This window comes from Rhipicephalus microplus, chromosome X (genome assembly GCF_043290135.1).
Source record: "Rhipicephalus microplus isolate Deutch F79 chromosome X, USDA_Rmic, whole genome shotgun sequence".
NCBI classification, from domain to species: Eukaryota; Metazoa; Arthropoda; class Arachnida; order Ixodida; family Ixodidae; genus Rhipicephalus; species Rhipicephalus microplus.
Window position 1 is genome coordinate 481,332,700 of NC_134710.1, and position 26,730 is coordinate 481,359,429.

At 47.3% G+C, this 26,730-nt stretch overlaps 1 protein-coding gene across 2 annotated transcripts in view; it reads right to left on the bottom strand.

Annotated features, from left to right (window-relative positions):
- Nucleotides 1-26,730, bottom strand: part of LOC119160793 (receptor-type tyrosine-protein phosphatase F) — a 223,567-nt gene that overhangs the window by 153,585 nt on the left and 43,252 nt on the right. The window contains exon 5 of one of the 2 annotated variants that reach the window (XM_075880871.1): nt 14,092-14,177. The exons of the other annotated variant lie outside the window; for it this stretch is intronic. Within the exon in view, the coding sequence (XP_075736986.1) occupies nt 14,092-14,177 (86 nt within the window). The remainder of the gene's footprint in view (nt 1-14,091; nt 14,178-26,730) is intronic. 2 annotated transcript variants of the gene reach the window in all.

The window sequence follows — 26,730 nt, forward strand, 5'->3', positions numbered from 1 at the left end:
TGAACCCAGCCCACGTCGCGGAGAAGACACCGACGCCAACCAGGAGCAGCGAACAAGCCGCCGACAGCAAGGGCTACCACCGGAGTACGGGCTTCTACACGACAAGCCGCGGAAGACCAAGGCCATGACCGCGACTGCAGCGACAATGACAACCGCAGCGTCCCAGCCCACGATGGTCATGCATCAACCCAGGGAACCACCAATTTTCCATGGGTCATCGTTCGAAGACCCGGAGTCCTGGCTAGAGACATACGACCGTGTGGCCGCCCTCAACCACTGGGACCATGACGAAAAGCTGCGTCGTGTGTTCTTCTATTTAGAAGACACCGCAAGGACCTGGCTCGAAAATCGGGAGTCCACGCTCCGAACGTGGGATGTTTTCTGCGGCGCATTCCTGCAAACGTTCGCGAGCGTCGCTCGAAAAGAGAGGGCCGCTGCTTTATTAGAGACCCGGGTTCAGCTACCAAATGAAAATGTCGCCATTTTCACAGAAGAAATGACCCGACTATTCCGTCACGCTGACCCAGACATGCCTGAGGAGAAAAAAGTTCGTTTCCTCATGCGAGGGGTCAAACAGGAGCTCTTCGCGGGGCTGATGAGAAACCCACCGAAAACCGTCCAAGAATTTGTAGCCGAAGCGACCACTATTGAAAAGACCCTGGACATGCGCACCAGACAATATAATCGTCGCCTGACTGCAGACTGCGCTGCTGCTCAAGCCAGTAACTCCGGAGACCTGCGTGAAACGATCCGAGCGATCGTGCGGGAAGAGCTGCGCAAGCTGTTGCCTTCGGCGCAGCCTCAAGTGGATTCGATCGCCGACATTGTGCGAGAAGAAGTTCGGCAATCGCTTCAAATTCCCCACGCACCGCTGCCCGAGCCGGAAGCTATGAGCTACGCCGCTGCACTGCGCCACAACGCTACTCCCCGTCCACGCCAAAACGCCGCCCCATCGCACTTCCGTCGACAGACGCCACCGCCGCCACCACCCCCACCGACGTCATACCGTTCGCCAGCGGCCCAGCGCAGTGCACCGAGGAAGACTGACGTCTGGCGCACCCCTGACCATCGCCCGCTCTGCTACCACTGCGGCGAGGCCGGACACACATACCGCCGTTGCCAGTACCGACAGATGGGATTGCGTGGCTTCGCCTTCAATGCACCGCGCCCACAGCCAGGAGAACGACCCCGTGACATCGCCGACTACCTGACAGGAGCTCGGTGGACACCACGAAGCCCTTCGCGTTCGCCGTCGCCCAGCCGCCGCACGTCACCGCACCACCGACAGTACTCTGGCCCAACGCGGGGCCGGTCTCCTAGCCCGTATCCGGGAAACTAAGGGCAGCAACCGGTGGAGGTGCGGTTGCTGTGCGACGAACTACCGAAGATCCTCCGACGACGACGACGCCGCGACGGAGCTTTCCGAACACAACGCCAACCAGGCAAAGCCCTGACGACGAAAGCTCACTTACCGAAGGTGGCCTGACGACGCAACATGGAAGCAGCGGAACAAGTCGACGCAGCCGTGACCCGACGCCACGCCCTAACTGTAATGCGAGACGGTGAATTAGCGACCTCGACGTTCTTATCGACGGCCACAGTGTGACCGCTCTCATCGATACTGGAGCCGACTATTCTGTCATCAGTGGGTCGTTCGCCGCGAAGTTAAAGAAAGTTAGGACAGCTTGGAAAGGCCCTGAAATCCGCACAGCCGGAAATCATCTCGTAACGCCTGCAGGAATCTGCACAGCGAGAGTCACCATTAACGGCCGTTTTTATCCTACAGACTTCGTAGTCCTACATCGTTGCTCGAGAGATGTCATCCTTGGCATGGAATTCTTATGCCTCCATGGTGCTGTCATCAACCTAAAAACAAAGTCGATAACGTTATCCACAGAAGAAGCACTACCGCCGCGCACGCCGTCTAGACACCATGACTTGAATGTGCTGGAAGAGCAAGTCACCATTCCACCTCGCTCAAGCGCACTATTTCAGTCGGCGCTCCTGAATCACCTGACTTCGAAGGCGTCGTTGAAGGCAGTCAGCATCCGTTGGTCACCCGAAATATTTGCGTCGCAAGAGGAATTGCAGAGTTGCGGGGAGGCAAAGCAACGGTTATGCTCACAAATTTCAGCAATGAGTACAAACATGTTAACAAAGGAACAACGGTCGCATACATCGAAGAAATTGTCGAAGCCACCAGTGCTTTCGCCCTCGCCGATTCTGCGGAACCTGATCAGAGGAACCAAGCCCCTCCCATAGCTTTCGACGTCAATCCCAGACTTCCGAACGATAAGCAAGAACAGCTCAAGGCCCTGCTCCTGCAATACGAAGATTGCTTTTCGTCGTCATCGAAAATTCGGCAGACCCCAATCACGAAACATCGCATCATAACCGAAGAAAATGCCAGACCACTCCGTCAGAGTCCGTACAGGGTTTCGACGCGAGAACGTGAGGCCATCAAGAGACAAGTTGATGAAATGCTGCGGGATGATATTATCCAGCCGTCCAACAGCCCATGGGCGTCCCCCGTGGTGTTAGTGAAGAAAAAGGATGGGACCCTACGTTTTTGCGTCGATTATCGCCGCCTGAACAAAATCACAAGAAAGGACGTGTATCCTCTCCCACGAATAGACGACGCACTTGATCGGCTCCATAACGCCAAGTACTTTTCGTCAATGGACCTCAAGACTGGCTATTGGCAAATCGAAGTCGACGAAAGAGACCGAGAGAAGACGGCGTTTATAACACCGGACGGCCTCTTCGAGTTTAAGGTGATGCCCTTCGGCCTTTGCTCAGCGCCTGCAACTTTTCAACGCGTTATGGATACAGTACTGGCAGGATTGAAGTGGCAGACTTGCCTTGTGTACTTGGACGACGTCGTCGTGTTTTCTTCGAGTTTCAACGAGCATCTTCGGCGCCTTGAAGCTGTACTTCAAGCCATCAAGACTTCCGGACTCACACTGAAGCCAGAAAAGTGCAGATTTGCGTATGAAGAGCTCTTGTTTCTGGGGCACGTTATCAGCAAGTCTGGAGTTCGTCCTGATCCACGGAAAACAGCCGCCATCGCCGAATTCCCGCCGCCCACTGACAAGAAAGCCGTGCGCCGATTTCTGGGCCTGTGCGCCTATTATAGGCGGTTCGTGAAAAACTTCGCCCGCATCGCCGATCCTCTCACTAACCTTACTAAGGCCGACGTGGAGTTCAAGTGGGAAACGCCACAGGAACGCGCTTTCCAGGAGCTTAAACATCGCCTCCAGACGCCTCCGTTACTTGCCCATTTCGACGAATTCGCCGAGACAGAAATACATACTGACGCAAGCAGCGTAGGTCTTGGCGCCGTTCTTGTGCAGAGGGCTGACGGACTTGAAAGGGTTATTAGTTACGCCAGCCGATCGCTATCCAAAGCAGAAGCAAATTATTCCACAACAGAAAAGGAGTGCCTCGCCATCATCTGGGCTACGTCGAAATTTCGCCCATACCTCTACGGCAGGCCCTTCAAAGTTGTGAGCGACCACCACGCCTTGTGTTGGCTAGCCACTTTGAACGACCCTTCAGGTCGCCTCGCACGATGGAGCCTGAGACTTCAAGAATATGACATTACTGTCATTTACAAGTCCGGCAAAAAACACTCCGACGCCGACTGTCTCTCTCGTGCGCCTGTCGACCAACCGCTACCCGACGACCCGGATGACGACTACTTCTTGGGAACGATAACTACCGACGACTTCGCTGAACGACAGCGGGCCGACCCGGAACTTAAGGCCCTAATAGAATACCTCGAAGGCAGGACCGCCGAAGTCCCGAAGGTATTCAAGCGCGCACTTGCGTCGTTTTTTCTACGAAATGGTCTTCTACAAAACAAAAACTTTTCACCGCTTCGGGCTAAGTATCTCCTTGTGGTGCCTTCAGCTCTGCGACCAGAACTCCTGCAGGCCCTGCACGACGATCCGACGGCAGGGCACCTCGGTGTTTCTCGCACGCTCGCGAGGATACAAGAAAGGTACTACTGGCCGCGTCTTACCACCGACGTCACTCGTTATGTGAGGACATGCCGGGACTGTCAGCGACGCAAGACACCGCCGACAAGGCCAGCGGGACTTCTGCAGCCAATTGATCCACCTTGCCGACCTTTTCAGCAGATTGGTATGGACCTATTGGGGCCGTTCCCGACGTCGGCTTTCGGAAACAAGTGGATCGTGGTAGCCACCGACTACCTCACCCGCTACGCCGAGACAAAAGCCCTGCCAAAAGGCAGTGCATACGAGGTAGCTAAGTTCTTCGTCGAAAATATCGTCCTACGTCACGGCGCCCCGGAGGTCCTTATCACCGACAGAGGAACGGCATTCACTGCCGACTTAACTGAAGCGATCTTGGCATACAGCCAAACAAACCACCGCCGGACGACAGCGTACCACCCACAGACCAACGGCCTCACCGAGCGGCTTAACAAGACGATCGCCGACATGCTGTCAATGTACGTCGATGTCGAACACAAGACGTGGGATGCCATTCTTCCGTATGTGACCTTCGCATACAACACGGCGGTGCAGGAGACGACGCAGTTATCTCCATACAAATTGGTCTACGGAAGGAGCCCGGCAACGACGCTCGATGCCATGTTACCCAACGTCACCGACGAAGAAAACCTCGATGTGAGCGAGTACCTTCATCGCGCCGAAGAAGCCCGACAACTTGCGCGTCTCCGTATCAAGAATCAACAGACGACCGACAGCCACCGTTACAACCTTCGACGACGCTTCGTGGAATACCAGCCCGGTGAACGTGTTTGGGTGTGGACGCCGATACGCCGACGTGGACTAAGTGAAAAGCTTCTGCGACGGTACTTCGGACCGTACAGGGTGGTTCGACGTCTCGGCCCACTTGATTACGAGGTTGTCCCCGACGGCATTACGAACTCTCAACGGCGCCGATCGCGACCTGAAGTCGTCCATGTCGCGCGCCTCAAGCCGTTTCATGCGCGTTAACAAACTGAACCAGTGTTTTTTGTATAATTGTTGTATCGTAATTTATTCATTGTACTTTCTTGCATTATTATTGTACCTTCATCTTTAGTTAAAGCATCGAGACGATGCCTTTTTCAGAGGGGGGCAATGCCACGTTCCATTTCCCAAGTTTTTGTTATCGTCCCAAAACACCACACGATTCTCAGCGCAAACCGCGCCTGCAGTTTTCTAGAGGGTTCCGGACTGTAGTAGATCATTTCGATAAGATCACGCCCACTGTGCGAATGGTACAGATTGTTCTGGAACGCACGCCACCGCCAGCGATAGCGCTAGAACATTTGACGGCGGGAGTATAAATGCCGACGCGCTTCGCCGCTTGTCAGTAGTTGATCGAAGGCCGACGCTCCGTTCGCCGCTATCAGTCTGAGACTGCTATCTGTGCGAGACTGCTGCTGTAATTGGACTTTCTGTTTACCGGGCACAGGTTCGCCCAAATAAACAGTTAAATTCCAACAAGAAGTCTCCTGTCTTCGGCCACGTCACGACCCCGCGAGAATATATATATATATATATATATATATATATATATATATATACATATATATATATATATATATATATATATATATATATATATATATATATATATATATATATATATATATATATATGACGCTATGATGAATGGGAGACATGGCCTGGCTCATACGCCATGTTTATTCTGTTCTTTCTTCTTCCTAATCTACTTCTCCTAACCATCTCTGCCTTCTTACGTCACACACACACACACACACACACACACATATATATATACATATATATATATATATATATATATATATATATATATATATATATATATATATATATAGGCAGGCATGGTGGTTGAGCACCGTAGCCAAAACGCGTCCCTCCATATCGGATGTCGAGACCAAAAGCACTACACGACAGCACCACTACACCACTCCTCAAAAGGAAGCCGGCCGAACTACGAAACCGCGTCCCCCTATTGCGGACCCCGGAACTGCCTACGAACACGCTAGCCGGGAGCCCAACGCCGAAATCCTCCCTACAACGACGAAGGCCTGCCGGACATAACTACAATCGGCGCACCTCATCAGTGCCATCCCCGCTCCCAAAAGAAGACTGACTTCTGAAATGTAACTCCACCTCATCGCTTCCCAGTTGCAGTGCCACTTTTCTTAAAATACGAAAACTTGCTGACAAACGATTTAGACATGAAATGCATAAATCAACATTGCAAGTGTATCTTCATGCTAGAATAGCCCCCAAGGGTATGACACTCTCCCTCACACCAGCCGCTACAAATCTAGATGAACACGACCAAAAAACATAGAAACATGTCCTTCTTGAGGCATCTCTTAAACTAACAGAAATCGCTCTTAATCACATTGATAACAGGTAAAGAAACTGGTCGCTATGACCAACACCATTCTCCACCACAACACTTTATCGAACGCAGAAATCACCCGATTAACACAATTTGAACAGAACAAATACCAAGCCATCATGACCACAAAAATTCATAAACTCAAAAGAGACCATGTGCTCGAACCCGCGTTCTCTGATATAGCTCCTTATCACTACAACACCACCACCCAGGAAACCACTAACGGTACAAACGAGCACCCATCTAAGAAAACACCCTGTGACACTGTGGTTGTAAACTTATCGGACACGAGCTTGTCACCTGACAAAGAAAAACTGCTATCTAAGGGACCAAGCTTCTGCCCGACCACAAAATTTTTCGATGAATTCCACTTGCTCCTTCGCTCGAAGGTTAAGGTTGCGCGAATATTTCTTGGACAGGCCTTCTAACCACGAAACAATTCACCGTCTTAAATCAAATGATTGGACATCGAACAGTAATCGAGACAAGTGATTTGACCTTTATATCACCGCCGTACAGAAAGACAACCTAGGTTATTACAGACTTTCCGAGGTTTTTTACAACAACCTCGGAAAGGAGCAGCGCTTCGAGATAGGTAATAGTGCAATTGAAGTTGTAAAAGACTATGTCTCTTTAGGGCAGGTAATAACCGCAGAGCCGAACCACGACATTGAAGTAACTAGAAGAATAAGAATGACGTGGAGCACATTCGGCAAGCACTCTCAAATTATGACAGGTAGATTGCCACTATCCCTCAAGAAGAAGGTGTATAACAGCTGTATCTTGCCGGTACTTAGCTACGGAGCAGAAACCTGGAGACTTACATTACAGCTTAAATTGAGGACGACGCAGCGAGCAATGGAAAGAAAATTGGTAGTTGTAACTTTAAGAAACAAGAAGAGAGGAGAGTGGATTAGGGGACAAACGGGGGTTAAGGATATCATAGTTGAAATAAAGGAGAGGAAATGGACATAGGCTGGGCATGTAGCGCGTTGACAGAATAACCGCTGGTCATTAATGGTAACTAACTGGATTTCCAGAGAAGGGAAGCGGGTTAGGGGGAGACAGAAGGTTAGGTGGGCAGATGAGATTAAGAAGCTTGCGGGTATAAATTGGCAGCAGCAAGCACAGGACCGGGTTAACTGGCGGAACACGGGAGAGGCCTTTGTCCTGCAGTGGAGGTAGTTAGGCTGATGATGATGATGATGATGAAGATGAAGTTGATCATCTATTTTTCTTGGTGTGTGTGTTTGCTTCCTTTTTTACTTTCCTCTTCTCTCTCCACCTTTTTGTCCTTCCTTCTTTCCTTCTTTTTTCTATGTCTCCCCTTCCCGAAGGAGTAGGTCAGCGTCTTGCCCCTATAAGTGGTGGTTATGAGCCTGTTTCCTCCCTATTTCTTTTGTTTTGGTGTTTCCTATGTACACAAATAATAATAATAATAATAATAATTTTAATAATAAATGTGTTGTGTTAGCAGGTGGCGTACTTGATGAAGAATCGAAGTGGACAGGTGCAATGACGTGGTTCGCGTTACTAACTTGATGCCCGACTTGGTAACGTCCTGGGTAGCGGGACAAGAGTTTCTCGGAGAGGCCTACGCGGCGGTGTGGTGACCAACGGAGTACCCAGTCGCTTGGGGCAAACTTCATATCACAGTGCCGTGGATCATAGCGATATTTTAGATGCGATGCAGGTCTTTGACTGACCTGTGTAACACTGTCCCTCCGTCCACACTATTCTCCTCGCCGCAGATTTTGGAGTGGTGCCAAGAAGCAAACGCCCTCCAGCAGTGCGTGGTGACGTCTCTCCCTCTCGCTTGCCGCACGCTCGCCACGTGTCATCTCTCTCTCACTTCACCCTCTCTACCGCTTGCAATGCTTGAGTCTACTCCTCACGTCGGTATCATCTCGCCCGCGCCACATCTCTCCATCTGTCAGCGAGAAGTACTCGCGAACCGGTGAGTGTACGCGCCTCGAGAATCTCGCGGCGCCGACAATGTGGACAGCGTGCCGCTGCTTGTCACACGATCGCACCGGCGGGTGGGACGCCGTCGCGGCATGGTTCACGCTAGTTTACGCATACCTTTCACGGCTGTCGCCGGCATTGCGAGGGTTAGCGGAGCCGATCGCGTTCGTGAATGGCGACGTCAACACCGACGAGGCGCGAGCCAGGGAAGCAGAACGAAACCGTCGGTAATGGAAGGCCAGCGACACCGAGGAGCTGCGAGTCAAGATCAGTGATCGCGTTCCAGATTACAGAGGGCGCGCGGGTAACATCGACGAGACGCGTGCCAAGCAAGCCGAGTGCAAAAGTCTTTAATGCATCCTGCCTACCGTGCCTTTGAGTTTCGAAAAAACGTTTTTTTGAGTAAACGCAACACCGAGTTTCGCTTCAAACCATTCTTCCAGCACCGGTGTAAGCGCCCATTTATCGGGTCAACGCCACGTGCACCACTGCTCCTTGACCTCCCATGAGGATTTCCTCATGGGAGAGAGATGGTCCACTGTTTTTTTGCTTATCATGCGACATGAAGAGACGATACCGAGCGACAAGCCAGATAAGGCCGATCAATAGCGTCACGAGCATACACGGTATCAAGGTGTATGGAAGGCAACGTGGCTTGAAACGGCATGTGGCTCACAACGATACAAAAGATAAAAATGCGAGAATCTCGCGGTGTCATGCCGAAAGGAATTGTACGCGAAAGTCACATAGGCGAGCATGGCGTTCCTGCTGCGATAATCTTGAGAGAGCTATGTACATCAAAACCATCTTTGTGGGCGTGAGCTCAAGTCGTTCACTAAGACCCCTACTTTGTGGGTGCTAAGTGGTGGACAGCTTGTGCTCTGAGGCACAAGATTGGAGGAGGTTGTCCATAAATCTGGACAATTCCACCTATCATTGCTGAGCTAGCGTATTATTATTGAAGACAAAAGGCGGCTTATCAAATTTCTATCTTCTACGTAACATTGCCATGCTGTCTTTATTCCACACCTTTTGTTTGCATATTCATCTCGGCCATCAACTTCTCATCGTCCACCTTGCCTGCATATTAATCGTGTACTTCATCCGTCACATATTCCTCTGTTTTTTTCCCGAAGCAAAATCACATTGGAGGGGCTTTTACCACACCATTGCAGCTATCACTAGTCCGTTAATCTTCTTAGACAACGTAAAAACCTTCTTACCGAGAGACTTCACCTGACTGTACTGACGCCCACCCCTTATGTAATACCCTCTTGAGGAGTCTTTGGTGAAATAAAGTCATGTGATGTAATGTAATGTTCGTCATCGCACAACCAGGTTTACGGCCGCCCAGTTACCTTTAGAGCAGCGATACTTGTGGCAGAATGCTACTATCGTTTCCAAGTGGATCGTACGGAGCAGTGAAATTACGGGGCGCAAGCAGGTATGTCACGTGGTTTATGTTGTATTTTCCTATTTCGCAGCCATCTCCAGGAAGCAGACGATCTTTACGTGTGACAGGTATAAGCTATGCACATGGCCCAAATGTAGGACTTGTAGGAAATGGTCCAAACGAACCTTTCAGAACCTATTTACATCTTTCTAAGTGATATTTCTTGCACATCTTTTCACTTTTGAACTTAATAAATTGATCTTACCTAATCAAAATATTAGGCAGAAAGGACACACAAAAAATAAGGGGCGCTCTACTTGATGGAATAGTAAGCATTGCATTTTGTTGCGCAGTCAAAAAGTACACCGGCATAGTTTAAAACCTTTGCTGCAGTTAGCTGTGGCACTCTGTATATGTGCGCAGATGGGCGTTCGGAGTTGCTGTTGTCAAGGCGGCTACGTTTTCAAAGACCACTTAGACTGCAAAGTTCTTCGCACTAAATTACGTAAGCGCTGCAAGTGTAAGTGCATCCATGGTTTCACTTGTTATCGGGGTATGAAAAAGGAGCTTCTCTAAACATCGGTTGCTTGTCCTTTTAAATTACATGGCGTAATCAATTTGAGTTGTCAAACTGGCGAGGTTAGATAATAAAAACCTCCTCGCTTACAGCTGGCGAGTACCAAAGAAAGCCTAGCCAAGGGTCATGAGAAGGAATGAAGACAGCTCTGACACATGCACTGCAACGTAAAAAAACACATTAAAGATGTTGTTTTGCTTGGCTGTTCGAAATTACAACCACCAAATAACGCTATAGAAGTCCGCATATGAACAATCATTTACATAAAGCTGGACTTGCAGCGTCTCAGTTATGTCTCTTTAGCAAGGAAGAAGAAACAATAGACCACATTTTTTTATTCTGTCACCAATATTTTTATTCAAGGAAAAATACCTTGTCAATCCAGTTCAAAAGCACTGTTTATAAATAAATGTTGTAGTAATGTTATCTTTTAGCGTGACTGCATTTGGTTATGGTCACAGTGAGGTTGGATCAACTGTTTGCGTAGCCAATGGAAACAAAAAGGTTCCTTGTTAGTATATCAATATTTTTCTTATCGGCACTGGGCATATCTCATTGTCTGACCGTTCGCTCGTGCAGCATTTTCATTCATTATTTACAACTTGATTTGATAACCTGATTTTCGATGAAGGTTTTCTGATCCCATACTTAAGATCCTGCCGACCGATTCTTGGCCCATCACCCTTTGTGGGTGAGTGTCAGCAATGTGAGAGGAACATCACCATAAACGACTTCGACAAGCGCTGTCGTTTGTATTCCGTCCGTTTTGTGTTTATTGCGCTGAACTGCGCCAGAATTATGAACTTTCACTTGGGCCAGCTCACCATTTCAATGAAGATAGTGGAAGAAGTAGCCCATTTTTATTTAATTGCGTTATGGCTGAAATATCTCATATCTTACCTACGGGTGTAAAATATTCGATATAGGCAGACGATCTGTGCTTTTGGGCATCAGACACGAGCGTTCAAGGAGTTCAGCAAAAACTTCAAGATGGGCTGACAATAATCAACAACCTTTCTAAGAGCAGAGGCATGATTCTTTTCCACGAGAAAACATCTGTACTTCCGTTCACAAGGAAATGCCTTAAAAAATTCAAACTTCAGATAGACTCTCAGCGCTTACAATTTGTGTGACAGCACACATTTCTAGGCGTTATTTTAGATAGACGCCTGTCTTGGGCACCACAGACAAAGTCATTAGAGGACAAAGTCAACTCTCTAATCAATATATTACGTCGACTGACCGGAGTGAGACGGGGTAGTTCATGTTCTTCTTTATATCGTGTACATTCAGCAATAAAGTGACAAAGAATAGCTTACTCTGCCCGCTTTTACATGGCATATCACGTAACTTAGAGGAGAGGATTCAAGGATTGTTGGCCAAAAGCCTTCGTATATGTCTTCATGTACCGCGAGTGTCTGCCAGTGCTTTAGTAATTGCGGAGTCTCGACAACCGACTTTCCATGCTATGAAATTTATGGAAACTTGCCGGCATTATCTTCGGTTGGCAACTCAACGCGGTAATTATCCCCTATACCGAGCTATTCAGAAGAGGTCAGCTGCAAGAATACATAAAACTATAGTAGAATTCAAGGGTTTACTGCCTACGCACGAATACTGGCCTCCATGAACATCCCACCCACCATGGCGAATCTCTATTCCAGATATTACAACTTCGATTCCGGGAATAAATTGTAAGAACGATATGCCCATTATTGTAATAAAGCAATTAACTTTAACACACCTTTATACTAACTATGAAGACTATATTCACGTGTACACCGACAGATCATGTCTGAATCAAAGCTCTACGTCGGCATTCTTTGTACCTGCACGCCAAGTGAGCAAAACTTTTAAACTCAGCCATTTCACAACATCCACAACGGCTGAACTTTATGCAATACTCTGTGCTTTACGCTTCATATGTTTAGAGCCAGGTCCACTTCGATGGGTAGCGATCAGTAACTCACAGTCCTCATTAGTTTCTTTAAAAGGAATCAGCTAGGGAAACAAACCTAGTGAGCTCGCCTATGAAATACAGAGGACTTACGCTATAGCAACGGATTCAAACCACACCATAATGTTCCAGTGGATGCCAAGCCACTGTGGAATCACAGGAAACGACATAGCTGATCACGTTGCACATGCAGCACATCAAGAAAATATCATATCACTGCTACCTCTGTCGATGAACGATGCACAATGTCTATTGAGCTGAGCTGTCAAGTGTCTAAAGAAACCTGGTTCGAAATTGGTGCGCAAAACTCTCTGTTGTATAACATTGATCCCGGTATAGAATTGAATAATTCCGTTAAAGGTTAGCCGATCGGTTGAAACAGTCATCCATAGTCTTCGACTTGGTACAGCCTACACGAAGGCTTTCCAGTATAGAATAAGGAAAGCTGGCAGTCCTACCTGCTCATGTGAAGAAGCTCAAAAAGACGTGGAGCACATTCTTCTGCATTGTAAAAATAATGACGTACCTCGAAAGAACCTTTTTCAAAAACTGAATTCTTTGGATAATCGACTTTCATCAATTGCAAAAATCTTGGGTCCATGGCCAAAAGGAAAGATATAAGCCACTGCAGCACGTGCAGTCGTTCACTTTCTGGAGGAATCAGAAATAGCTCAAAAGTACTAAACAAAAAACAAATGTTCTTTACTGTTAACTGCGGTATGTTTCTAAACAGTATTTTGTGTTTCACTACGATATTTTTAAGAAAACCTTCCTGAAAACAGTTGAGTATTTAAGCGACAAGATCACCTTAGACATTTTATTGAAATTCAACGTTTTTGTGTGAACACTTAAATTGGCATGATTACTTGTGTTTTTTTTACAAAATCAGTGTGATGCGGACACAATTCTATGTAATGTGGACACATTTCTGTGTGGTGTGGACAATCAGTGTTGAAAAATGTGAACTCATTGTGTATGTGTTGTGCTATGCACATATGTACAGCCTTGTGTTTACTACAAAATGTGCGATGTTGACTTTTGTGCAAGAGAAGAGGAGTAGCCGGCACCACGCATTGGCACCAAACTCTCCGTACATACATTTAATTAAAAAAAGTATAAAAAGTGTTCTTTGCACATTGAAACATAGCTGAATGCATTGCGTGAGCAGTTTTTTCTGGCATCGCACTCATACTTTCGCATCGCATTACATCCCCGACACAGATTGCGACACGTCCAAAGATTTCGGTGCGTCCGGACGAGTAATGTTGTGTGAACGACAAGAAAAAAGAGTTGAGACACACGGAGCGCACTGTGTTTTTTCCTCTGCCCCGTCCTCTGTGCAACACTAGTCATCTGAATGAAGTGTGCTTAGCTGCCGTAAAAAGTGCCTCTCTTCTTGGACGCTCGCATGCAGCTTTTCAGGCTGGAGAACCCAGCAGGAGTTGGGTTGGGTAGGGGGAGTATGCGCCTGTATGAAGATAGTGGTCATCACAAACAGAGTGCTAGCTGTGCTCTCAGCCTTTCACGCATTTCAACAACATTTACCTCGAAGCAAACAAGCAAGAAGAGCACATATTCTTTCTTCTTGTCGTTGCCTTTGTATTCGTTAAAGCGTTGCCTTTTCATTATTGTGAGGCGCTTCGCTGGTAGCATACGGGAGATTAGCGACTCTTTCGTGTTCCTTGCCAGTCACTACACATAATTATGAAGCCAAGACAACTCCCCCACAATACTGAAAAGAAAAGCCATACGTTAGGCATGATCAGTCCAAGGTATAGCAGGCCCCCTTCGGATGGGGTAAGGGCCCGTGCATTTACTTACGACAAAGTTTTCGGCTGCTTGCGAAGCTCGCCATGAAATTACTGCCTTGGAAGACCCGACTGGGTGAGCCCATATGTCGTAGGAACCTGCAATGAATGTTGGAGGAATCGTTGCTCAACTTTTGCTATGAAAAGGAGTTTTACCTTGAGACCCAGCATGTTTGCTTTGAGATGTCACTAATCCGTTCCTGAATATATACTTCCACGTGGTAGTGACGTGAACATATGCAGTAGTCTATGTGTTCAAGACAGAGCTCTTTATTAAGGTGAACTTGTGCCCGCAAATTTGTGTGTCTGTAACGTAGTACAAGCGATTGACGCTGTACACTGATGGCGGTGAGAACAATTGTCGGTAGTCGACTGAACTGGTCATCTTTTACAAAGCAATCACCGAACGTTCCTGCCTTATTGTTCGTGCTAGCATAAACTTTATAATACCCTTGACTATTCACGTCCCGAGCATAATCTTCACTCTTTCGTTGCCGCGAAAAAAGACGTCGTTTTTCATAGGTCTCAGTAAGAAACTTTTCTCGGTTTGAAAATCCTTCTGCGCACATTGCAACATGCCAAGTTATACATAAAGAAAAGTTCTGACCATTAGATATATGTTGTACACGAGAAAAAAAAGTGAAATATATAAAAACTTGAAAGGCTCTAGTTTTTGACGTCAGCCAAAAAAACAGAATTAGAAGTGCTATATATACAAGAGTGAAACATTCAAAATAAAAAATAATCAGAGTGTACAGTTGAGGGATAAGTCACGGAGGTATAGTACAAATATGATATATTCTTCACATGAACTTGCAATGGAAATACACAAAAAAAACTAACCTCAAACGATGTACTGCCTCATTGCTCGTGCCATGCGCTGAAGCATTTCCTGGCTTTTGTGAGACTAAGGTGCACTTGTGCTCTTTCTGAACAAAATTTTTGTTCTTCGTGAGGAGAGACTACATGGTATTCTAATATTGGTAGTTGCATGCCACGCAGGCAAATCAGAAGGTAAATTGGCTTCGCCTTCATAAAAGATATCGGGAGCGCGCAAAGAAGGGACGGATAAAACAACTACAGAGAATGCGAGCGCCGAGCTTACAAATAAATATTTCAGCGAAAACTGTTATGAATTAAAACTCGGGTCATGCTCGGTGCCGCAGTTTTCCGCTGCAACCGCCGGTGCCCGTAACCCCTGTCGTACGAAATAGGAGAAACGCCTAGTACCAAGGACGCAGTGCGGCTTGAACCTGAGACCGTTGCGTGCCAGCCCGGTATTGTACCATTGAGCCACGCCGATGCTTGGCATTTGTTCAGAAAGTTGTCTTATACAGGTAGGCTTGATGTCGGGGAAGAAATCGCGTTATTATTAGTAATAAAGAGTTTTATAAAACCAAAAAAAAAGACAACCAGGCGGCAGACAATGCGAATAGCATAACGAGTGGGTCGTACAATGCTCCAATCCATTACAAAAGCTTGTTCTTGCTCACCTATTAAATGTAGATGTAGATATATATGTAGATTCGAAACTCGTGGCTCACACCCACTCTGGCGGATCGGCCAAGAATCAGGTAGCTTACAAAAAAAAAGAATGTATATAATTAAACACTGGCGAAATGAAACTTGACAGAAATATTGTTTTTGTGGAAATTATTTTTGAGAAAAAATTTTGGTGAATTAGTTTCTACTGACTGAGCCTTAAATGATTGCTATCAAAAACATTTTTCCCAAAGACTACAAGGGTTAACTGAGAACCTTTCGATATTGAGGTTATTAGGTAAATCTCTTAGACTGTACAATGAAATCTTACATGGCCGCGCACACACTTCAGGAATAATTTGTCATCGTCGTCAGCCGTTCCTTGCAAGAGTTTAGCGGATACCTCCTTCTCAGAAAAACGACGATGGATAGCATAGCGAATGCCGGAGTGCTACCCAGAAATTATTCGTATTATTACTGCCATAGTGGGTACCCAGCAAGTGTGCTTGCAGCATTTACTCAATAAGTAACAATTTTTACTGGTTCATTATCCTAACATGTCTACAAAGTCAAAATTATATAGGTATAAAATTATATTATTGCTCTATTCTAGAAATAAATTCATTTCTTTATTTAAATAATTGTGTCCATTAGATCAAGCACTGCACCTTTCTAGGTTATTGGTAATCTTTCTATTTTATCACAATTATTCTAAATCTGACCAATATGCTTAAAAACAAACGATTCTTGGCCAATACCCCATAGCGGGTATGCACCACGATCAATAGCTGAACAAGAACAAAAACGAGTGCTTAGAAAAGGTTCCGATTGACCACTCTTCATTGGCTTTTGCTGTGACTGAGCTGCGCCTGCCACATATGTTTGGCGTTTTTTAGGTGCGAAGCTCCTTAAGGCGTAGGTCTGTACTTGCTCTGAGGTATGTAGTTGTAGTAGTAGTAGATAGGCATCTCTAGTTTAGTTCTTGTGTTCACTAGTTGGTTGTAGTTGATGCGAGATGTTGTAGAAAGGAAAAAGAAGGCAAAATAACTACCAATATGGATAGAATAGTTTAAATAGCGGAAAAGTTTTACAGAAATCTTTACAGTAGCCAGGACAACCACGACCTTAATACTAAAAGAACTAGCAGTAACCCAGATGACACCCCACCAGTAATGATAGAAGTCAGAGAAGCCTTGGAGAGCATGCAAAAAGGCAAAGCTGCTGGTGAAAATCAGGTAACATCACATTTGCTAAAGATGGAGGACAGATTGTGTTAGAAAAACCAGCCACCTGGTTTACGAGGTGTCTCCTGACGGGAAGAGTACCAGAGACTTTGAAGAATGCTATTATCATCTTAATACTAGGTAAGGAGATAACAAAGACTTCAAAAACTACAGGCGGATCAGCTTGCTCTCCATAGTATAAAAGCTATTTACAAAGTAATTGCTAACAGTGTTGAGAAAACATTAGAATTCAATCAACCAACAAAACAAGTAGGATTTTGAATAGGATACTTAACAATCGAACACATTCATACTATGAATCAGGTAATAGAGAAATGCTCAGAGTATAACCAACCACTATACATAGCTTTCATAGACTAGGAAAAGGTGTTTGATTCAGTAGAAATATCAGCAGTCATGCAGACACTGAAGAATCAGGGTGTCGATGAAGCATATATAAACATCCTAGAAACATCTACAAGGGATCAACTGCTATCATTGCGCTTCATACAGAAAGCAACAGAATACCAATCAAGTAGGGTGTTAGGCAGGGAGGTACGATCTCCCCAATGCTATTTACTTCGTGCTTACAGGAGGTTTCCAGAGGCCTAGAGTGGTAAAAGTTATGGATAAGAGTTGATGGAGAGTACCTTAGTAACCTGCGCTTCGCCGATGACATTGCATTGCTGAGTAACTCAGGGGACAAATTGCAACTCCTAATTACGAAATTAAACAAGGAGAGCAGAAAGGTGGGTCTTAAAATTATTCTGCAGAAAACGAAAGTAATGTACAACAACCTCGGAAGAGAGCAGCGCTTCGAGATATGTAAAAGTTCACTTCAAGTTGTAAAAGACTATGTCTACTTTGGCCAGGCAATCACCGCGGATCCGAACCACTAGATTGAAATAACTAGAAGGATAAGAACGGGGTGGAGCACATTTCGCAAGCACTCTCAAATTATGACAGGTAGATTGCCACTATTTCTCAAGAGGAAGGTATATATGAGCTGTATCTTGCCGATACTTAGCTACGGAGCAGAAACATGGAGGCTTACAAAGAGGGTTCCGCTTAAATTGAGGATGACGCAGTGATTATTGAAAGAAAAAGAGTAGGTGTAACGTTAAGAGACAAGAAGAGAGCAGAGCAAGAAGGGTATCTAACTAGATTCCTAGTGAAGTTAAGTGGGTTAGGGGGAGACAAAAGGTTAGGTGGGTGGATGAAATTAAGAAGTTTGCGGGTGTAAATTAGCAATAGAAAGAACAGGACCGAGTGAACTGGCGGGACACGGGAGATGTCTTTTTCCTGCAGTGGACGTAGTCAGGCTGATGATGATGATGTTATTAAACTAGATGGCGGTACTTGTAGTTGACGAATAGATGCGAGATGTTATAAAACTAGATGGCGGTGTCTGTAGTTGATAACTAAAGATGCGAGATGTTATAAAAGGTATGAACAAGATGGCGTTCCAGACACTGCGATCAGACTCAACTCCGTCTTTAAGGTATAAGGCGAAAAATACTTGTTTATTTAACTGCGCTCGGAAGCGCTCTGCTGTCACTTGAGCGTCCCCGCGTCTCCTCTCGCTCACGCTCTTCTTCTTTCTCGTTTCCTTGTCCCAGCCCAGAACGTGAGAAATAATCAACATTCCCGGCCACGCAAAGGTAAACACATAGTTCAAATGAGTACAGTCTTTGTATCGGCCTGATCACAAGGTGACCGCCTTGTAACTTGATCTTGCAGGAACGAATGAGATCGTCGGCTTTGCGGTACACTTCCGTGACCCCTGCAAGCTTCCATAGCTGGCGTGGCATGTTGTCCGCATGAATGAGAATGATGTCCCCTTGCTTCAATGCTGTATTTTTTGTGTCGGCAAAGTGTGCAGATCAAATTGCAACAGGTATTCTTTTTCCCAACGCTTTCAAAAACTTTGAACCAGCAGCTTCTTGTAGTTGTGTCGGCGTATTGCGTCTGCTCGCTTGGAGTTACTGTTGACTTCGTCAGCGGTCGCATACGGTATGGAAGTGAACCTTCGTCCAAGGAGAAGTTCGGCTGCTGTCTATTTGCAAGGTTCTCCTGCATCTGTCACGATGAAAGTCAGAGGCTTAAAGTTTACGACTGCTTCGACCTCCGCCAGCACTGTCGATATTTCTTCGTAGTTCAGACGAGCTTTGCCGATAAGTTTTTGCAGCGGAAGCTTCACTGATCTTACGAGGCGCTCCCACCTTCCACCCCACCAAAAAGCACTTGTGCAATAAACTTCCACAAAATGCCGTTGGTTCTGAAGTGACCAGCGACGTCTTCTTCAGAGAACATTCGGTGTAGTCGCTTTACGTCTGCCGATGTCTTGTGAAAGCTTCGTGCATTGTCAGAATAGACCACCCTAGGTAATCCTCTCCGAGCTGAAAATTGTCGTAAGCACAGCAGGAAACCCTCGAAAGTCAATTCCGAGACAAGCTCGAGATGCACGGCTCTAGATACGGCGCACGTAAAAAGTGCAACTTAGCACTTCGTGTCCCCTTTCTCCGTGCGAGCATACAGACGGCCTGTAAAGTCGACTCCTACAACTTCGAACGGATCGTTGATGACACTTGATGACTTGTTAACGGAGCAGTTTCAGCCCTTCCTGGGCCCGCACTGAAACGCTTGCATATAGTGCTGCCATGCAGCACTCTTTTTACCAAAGAGCGAGCTCGACCAATCCAGTAGCGTTCCCGAAGCTGCGTAGGCGTACCTCTAACTCCTCGATGTAGGACTTGAAGATGGGCTCTGTTTGCCAAAAGTGCCGAAAAGTGGTGGCTTGATGGCAATATGATTGGGTGCTTGACATCTTGTGTGGAACGCATGAGGTATAAACTGCTTCCAACCCGTAGAAATCCGTCTTTGTTTATGTAAGGGCGTAGTTCAGCGATTCGAGATGTAGACTCGACTGGTTGGCCTTTGGTCAAAGCGGTGAGTTCTTCAAGAAAGCCTTGCTCTTGTGTACATCTTATTCATTACTGTTCAGCGTTCAGGACTTCTGTTGTCACGAGATGTCCCGTGTGATCCGTACTTTTTTGCATCGGTGAGTAAATCTGAAAACCCATGCAGTGACTCTGAGCAGGTGCTGAAGCCTGCTGTACCTTTGAATATTCCCGCGAACCATGCATTGGGTTTGTTTATTTGTGTTTTGTTTTTTCGGCCTGGCTGCGCCGGCCTGTGCTATCGCCGTTTTCACAGCGTTTTGAACAAACGCTATCACAGCGTTTCGAACAAACGCTATCGAACAACGCTTCAGGCCTTGTTCGATAGAAACAACACTTCAAGCGTTGTTTGTTAGAGGCGCTGTTCGAACGAACAGCGTTTCTAACAAACGCTATCACGGCGTTCCCGATACAATTCGACTACTCGAGAAACCCTCGCGCCGAGAGATATAAATTCCCGCACAGCCGATGCCGTGTCATTCGATCGCCGACGCTCACTAGTGTGCCCGTCGTTTTTCTGGCCGCTGCTTCGCCGCCTGTGTATTTTTTCAGTTGTTAGGGGAGCACAGCTTTGCTCCAATAAACTTGTTTTCCTCATAGACAACTGCGTCGTTCTTCGCTGCGTGACATCTGGTGAAGGTGCGGGGTACATGAACCCTAAGCCATTGCCAAGCCGACAAGCATGCCCAACTCGTGTCAGCCGCCGACAGCAAGCCCTTCAGCCAGAGTTTGGAGTGCTCCCGGATAAAGAAGGAAAGAAGACGTAAAAACCACGATGATCAACGCAGGCACCATGACCAGCGCTACCAACCCTCCCGTCGTTTTGCAACAACCTCGTGAGCCCCCATCATTCCGAAAATCTCCTGGTGAAGACCCGGAAGAGGGGCTGGAGAAGCTGGAGCGCATCCGCATTTTTAACAGGTGGGATGACGAAGAAACGTTTCGTCATGTCTTCTTCTATTTGGAGGATGCAGCTCGAACGTGGTTTGAGAACCATGAAGGCTCCCTAACCGACTGGACTGTCTTTAAGAGCGAATTCCTCAAAACGTTCGCTATGGTTGTGCGGAAAGAACGAGCCGCCCTTTTGTTGGAGACGCGAATACAACACCCTAACGAAGGTGTTGTACTGTTCGCTGAGGAGATGAAGATGCTGTTCCGGAGAACTGACCCCAAAATGGCAGAAGAGAAGAAGGTGCGCTTTCTGGTGCGGGGAGTTAAACAAGAGCTCTTCGCTGGACTCATCCGCAACCCCCCTAAGACCGTCGCTGAGTTCGTCACCGAGGCTTCGATGATCGAGAGGACCTTAGATATGCGTTCGCGACAATACGATAGACCACTGAACACCCTTTCAGTGAACCCGGTAAACGCCCCTGGATTGGCGACGGAAGACTTGCGGGAGACCATCCGCGCCGTCGTTCACGAGGAACTGAGGAAATTCTTCCCAGCAACGCTGCAGCCCCAAATCGCCTCCCTCACTGACGTCATCCGCGAGGAGGTTCAGCAAGCACTGGGGAATTCCACGCCGTCGGAAGCATCTTGCGAACCACAAGCGATGACCTACTCCGCTGCTGCTCGTCGACCCCGACCCGTGCCAACCCGTTATCAAGAGGCCCCGCCGTACCGCCGCCCAATGTCGCCCGCCCGACCCCCTGTAACCCGAAACCAGGCGCCCAGGAAGACCGAGGTGTGGCGAACGCCAGATAATCGTCCGCTGTGCTACCACTGTGGAGAAGCCGACCACGTCTACCACCGCTGCCCGTACAAGAGGCTGGGTTTGCGTGGGTTCTCCGACGCACCCCGCCCGCGAGCCGGCCAGCGCCCATTTGAGATCGAAGCATACCTGTCGAATACCAGCCGTGGACCATCCCGTTTCAACTGTTCGCTGTCGCCCTACCCGTACCAATCCCCCAACCGTCGCAGCCATGCTGACTTCGCCCGTGGAAGATCCCCCAGCCCTCGAGGGGGAAACTAAAAGCAGCAACTTCTGGAGGTGAAGTTGCACAACGGCGAGAAAATGAAAACCCTCCAACGACGCAAGACCGTGCCTCACGACATGCCCTCATCCCGACGACCCGACGACACCATGACGAGACCCCCGAAAACGACGACAGCTACGCTGCGCGACGCGTACCCGAAATGACGAAGCCTGCCGCTGAGAAGACAACGATGACGACGCATAGTGCCCGACCATCAACACGTGCAAGCCGCGATACCACGTCACGACGCACCCTAAATTTGAGGAAAGCGGCATCCGACGTCCAGTTGTCCATCGACGGCCTTGACGTAGTCGGCCTCATCGACACGGGAGCCGACTACTCGGTCATGAGCGGGTCATTCGCGTCCAAGCTAAAAAAGTTACGACCAGATGGGACGATCCGCACATACGCACAGCAGGAGGCCAACTCGTGACCCCAAGTGGAATGTGCACATCGCGCGTCACCATAGACGGCACTACGTACCCTTCGGACATTGACATTGACAAATCTTGTAATTCCGACATGCCTGTTATCCTACGTGAGGAGGAGCGTCAGTAGGTGCTCTCGTCCACAAAACTAGCCACTTTGCCAAATTCGTTACGTTGGGCGCCAGATGTTGGGGGTCCGTCTTATGTACGGCTGACGCAGAAGTCTAGCTAATGTTTCAGCCGCCCGCAGTCGTACCATGCACGATTAACGTCCCCTATCCGTAGCTCCTCTCATTGCAGCTACACGGGTTCGGGGAATAAGGCAACAGGCTAGGTAAACAAAACGACACTTTATTGCTATACGCTAACAATAGCACGTAAATGTCCCAAGGAGATAGTACAGAAACAAGACTAGACGCTTACTCCTTCGTCGTTGTCGTCCTCGGCTCGCAGGGGGGTAGCAGGTTCGACCTCCTTCTTCCAAGGCTGGTGTCAGGGAACGCTAGTTTTGTTAACTGACCTGGTTTCCCTCTCCCTGACGAGAATAATACATTTTCTCGCCGAGGCAGGGGAAACCCGTCCCGCACGCCGGGAAAGGGGGATTCGTGAGTGCTGGACGCGGGGGTTTTCCATCCCCTCGCAAGAAGCTTTAGTCGCTCTCGCAAGGACAGTCATGTTCCCACAACCAGGCTGTCACGCTGCTGTAAAAGAGAGACTCTGTCTGTGCGCACGTGCTCTCCCACAAGCAGTGAGTAGAAACAAATATCACTGGGTGCTTCACCACCTTCTACCACTCTAAACGGAAGGTGGCTTCAATAAACTACACTGTTTTATTTTTTTACAAATTAGGCCTTGGACAATCCGAGACTGCTTAATCGACACACCATCTCGAGGAAACTGGAATCTGCCGAAAAACAAAATCAAGGATGTTGGCGTCAACCCCTGCAAAAATGTTTTGGCCGTTGACGCCATACACCACACATGTATGCATGCTCTAATGATGATCACACACTTTTATACTACCGAAGTTCGAGCTGGAATTCCACCTAATACAGACATGGTGCCAGGTAAGATATACGATGTCGATATTTTCGTTCCTTCTGGCGTCCTCCCAACACTGATGAAAGTCGGTGACCGTAGCAACATCGTTCAAGTTTCACGGCTGGGCAACTTGCGTTGCATGAAGGTCGTCTTCAAATGTGACGTATTGTCATTCTAAGTGAAGAGGGGTCACATTCGTCACGTGGCCCGCCCATTTGCACCAAAACCACTACAATAACAAAAGTGCAAAAAATGGGTCATGCGTGCGCAGTTAGCGGAAACGTGGTAATTTCTTCCCGCTGTGAGGAGCCACAAAATGTGGAATCATACCATGCAACTACCCTGAAATCTACATCTCAAACAAATATTGGAGGGACGAAAACAGGGTCGGGAAAGAAAACACAAAGTACAGCACTGACTTGCAACTAAAGTTTATTCCTAAAAGAAGCGGAATATATGACTGCTGAAAAAGCAAAGAAAAGACAAGAAAAGAACCATGGCGCAAGCTCAAAGTGACGAAACTCTATAAATCGCTATGTTGCTAATGAAAAGTGCAAGCTACCTGTGAGATATGAAACTTTGGCACCTGATAGTGTTATGAAAAGCCGACTGATGCACACTGCCATAGGTCACACGAAGCGCCATGAGAACACTGTCCTTTCGTGAACAAATAGGGGAGTGTCTGGAGATAGACTACGCATAAAGGCTCAACGTACAAAGGGGTGGCTGATATTGTGAGAAATAGACAAGAAAGCCCACGTTCGCAAAAACGTCTAGGTTTACTGCTGCTCAACTTACGCGGATAACGTGCCCTCATTTTTCGACAGTCCATCAGTGTTTCTTTGGGTGACATTTGTCATCACTGCCGCCACCATCACTGTCGAATTCATCGCCGTCGTAGAAGCCGGAAAGGTACACAGGCTTTCAAAAGGGCGGCACATGTAGCGCACTCACTGCGGCGAATGCGCACTCATAAAGAAATAGTACAGAATGCTCTGCAGTGTACATCATCATTCACAGAAGGTTTCCACGACAAAAACTAACAAGTTCCCACTTTGTTGAGGTCTCTCATCACTGGAACTCACACTCTCCTCAATATAATGACAACACCATCAGCGCAATGCCTACGAAAAGTTTAGTATTCATTGGAGCTAGGGGAATTGTTTGCAGACTCGTCCCAGTGGTGACTGTCTAAGGGTGCGTGGTGAACGCTGACATATCTATGTGCGCGTACCACTTGTTCTCTCTTTTCTCCTTCCCTTCTTTGTTCTTTCCACTCTTTTTCTTTTCCCATTGTAGGCTACAACCTGGTAGGGTACAATCTGGTACAACCTGGTTAACCTCTCCACTTTTTCCTTTCTCTTTCTTTCAAAAATAAACTCACCTGTTCGCGCTAGCGCGCTCAAGCCTATCCTGTGATTTTAAAGTGATCTTGAACGCCCTGAGACAACGCCTCTATTTGTTCGATGCCAGTGCGAACTCACACTCTCCTAAATAGAATGAGATCTCTATCAGCGCAACGCCCACGAGAAGTTTTGTATTCATTGTAGCTAGGGGAACTGTTTGCAGACTCTTCCCAGTTGTGGCTGTATAAAGCTGAGTGGTGATTGCTGACAGATGTATGCGCGCGTACCACTTGTTCTCTTATTTCTCCTTCGCTTTTTTGTTCTTTTCTTGCCCTTTTTTCTTTCCCCTTGTAGAGTAGAACCTGGTAGCGTACAATCTGGTACAACCTGGTTAACCTCTCCGCTTTTTTCCTCTCTCTCTTTCTTTCAAACAAACTCACCTGCTCGCACTTGCACTCTCAAGTCTATCCTATGATTTTAAAATGATTTTAACGCCCTGAGACAATGCCTATGTTTGTTCGATGCCAGTGCAAACGCTTGCTTCTTAACAGGAGCCGTCGGTCCACCGTCGTTACGGGAGTGGTCGTCATGCGACTTATATGTTGGGTAAGGCTGCATGCACCACACGTGTGCCTGGTGCATTTTCCCATGGCTATGTAATATACTAGTTTCCATCTTCAATATCATATGCATGCCAGATTTTTTCTTCGTGTTTCTTCTTTGTGGCTTGAAACCATGTCGCCACCACCTCATCACGTCAGCGTATGTAGCAGTGTCATGGCACTATGCGCGCAACCAATGGGGGAGCAATGATGCTCCCCCATTGGTTGCGCGCATAGCGCCATGAACGGCGACACGCTATCTGAAAACACCGCATCTTTAACAGAGTCAGCGTGCCCACGAAGATCGTCTATACATAGAAATAAAGACGTCACCTCATAGATTAGTACAAAGCTGAAAAAAAAATACTGCATATCATTTCTCTCGTGAGACACTACATGATAGGTTCTCTAACCCAAGAGCGCAAAGTACACGCGAAGGCTAGCTAATAGGTGATAGCAGGAAAGTGCAAAAAGAGACGTTAGTGAATGACTGCATCGGGTGTATCTGGCTGGCACAAAAAATACACAGCTTAGCCTACGGTCAACTCAAGTGGCATGCGAAAGCACTGCGGGGAGTAAGCATATAGTTTTATTTTGTCTTATGTGACTTACGAGACGATGGTTTTCGAGGTGTTTGAACTACCTCTTGCCTATGCTGACGCTTACGTTCGGCTTCCCGAGCCATCCTCTGCTCCGTGGTGGTGGCGCTGCCGCTGCACCTTGACCTTGTTCGTGGCGTTTCACACACCGTTGCACACAGAGACGACAGAATCGCAGTGAAGGCGCGCTTTCGCAGCTTCGACATTCGCTTGCCGGTGTTGCCATTTACGTTCAGCTGCGCGAGCGTTCATAGCGCCGTAGGGAAGACAGGCTCAAGTTTGCGCAGCGCCGTTCGCTGCCCTAGCGGATGAAGGGCAAAACTCTGGTAGCTCGGACAGGCCGCGCTTGCTTGGTTCTCCCATAGCGCCCATGGAAAACGTGTTCATTGGCGCTCTTATCTCGCATTTCACATGCTATGGACGCCAATCATTCGTCATCCTGGAAAGCAGGCACATGCTCCTGTTGCATTGTGAGCTCCTAAAAATGTTAAGAAATGATGAAGAGCAGAAAAATGCCCGTGAAGTCTTATCATTTCTAATGCAAGCAGTTTGAAGAGCAATCGCGTCAAGAGTGAATTATGGCAGTTCGTCGATACTTCCACAGTCTTGTCGCTTTGAAGGTTTTTTTGTCATGCACAGTATTACCAACTACGAACGGAGAGAAACGTTGGCTGGACTCGCATGAAAAGGAAAGGCGTTTGTAAATTTACGCAAGAGCAAATAGACAACCGCTGTACACTTCAAGATGGGCACTGGCTTTCCGAGACGACAATTTGTAATGCGACAGCGGCGGAGCTTGCTAGGTCAGTACACCCCAGGTAAAACACCGTACCGTGAACCCTGCAAGTGTTTTATTCAGCTGATGGCTGTAGACTTATTATTGTCGCTCATTGTAAACAGATCCATGGAATATGATAGATGTTCGCGATTAGCTTTCATACGTAAAGGTCTTACATGCAACACTCACCGATAAGATGGCAGGATGATGTGTTGCA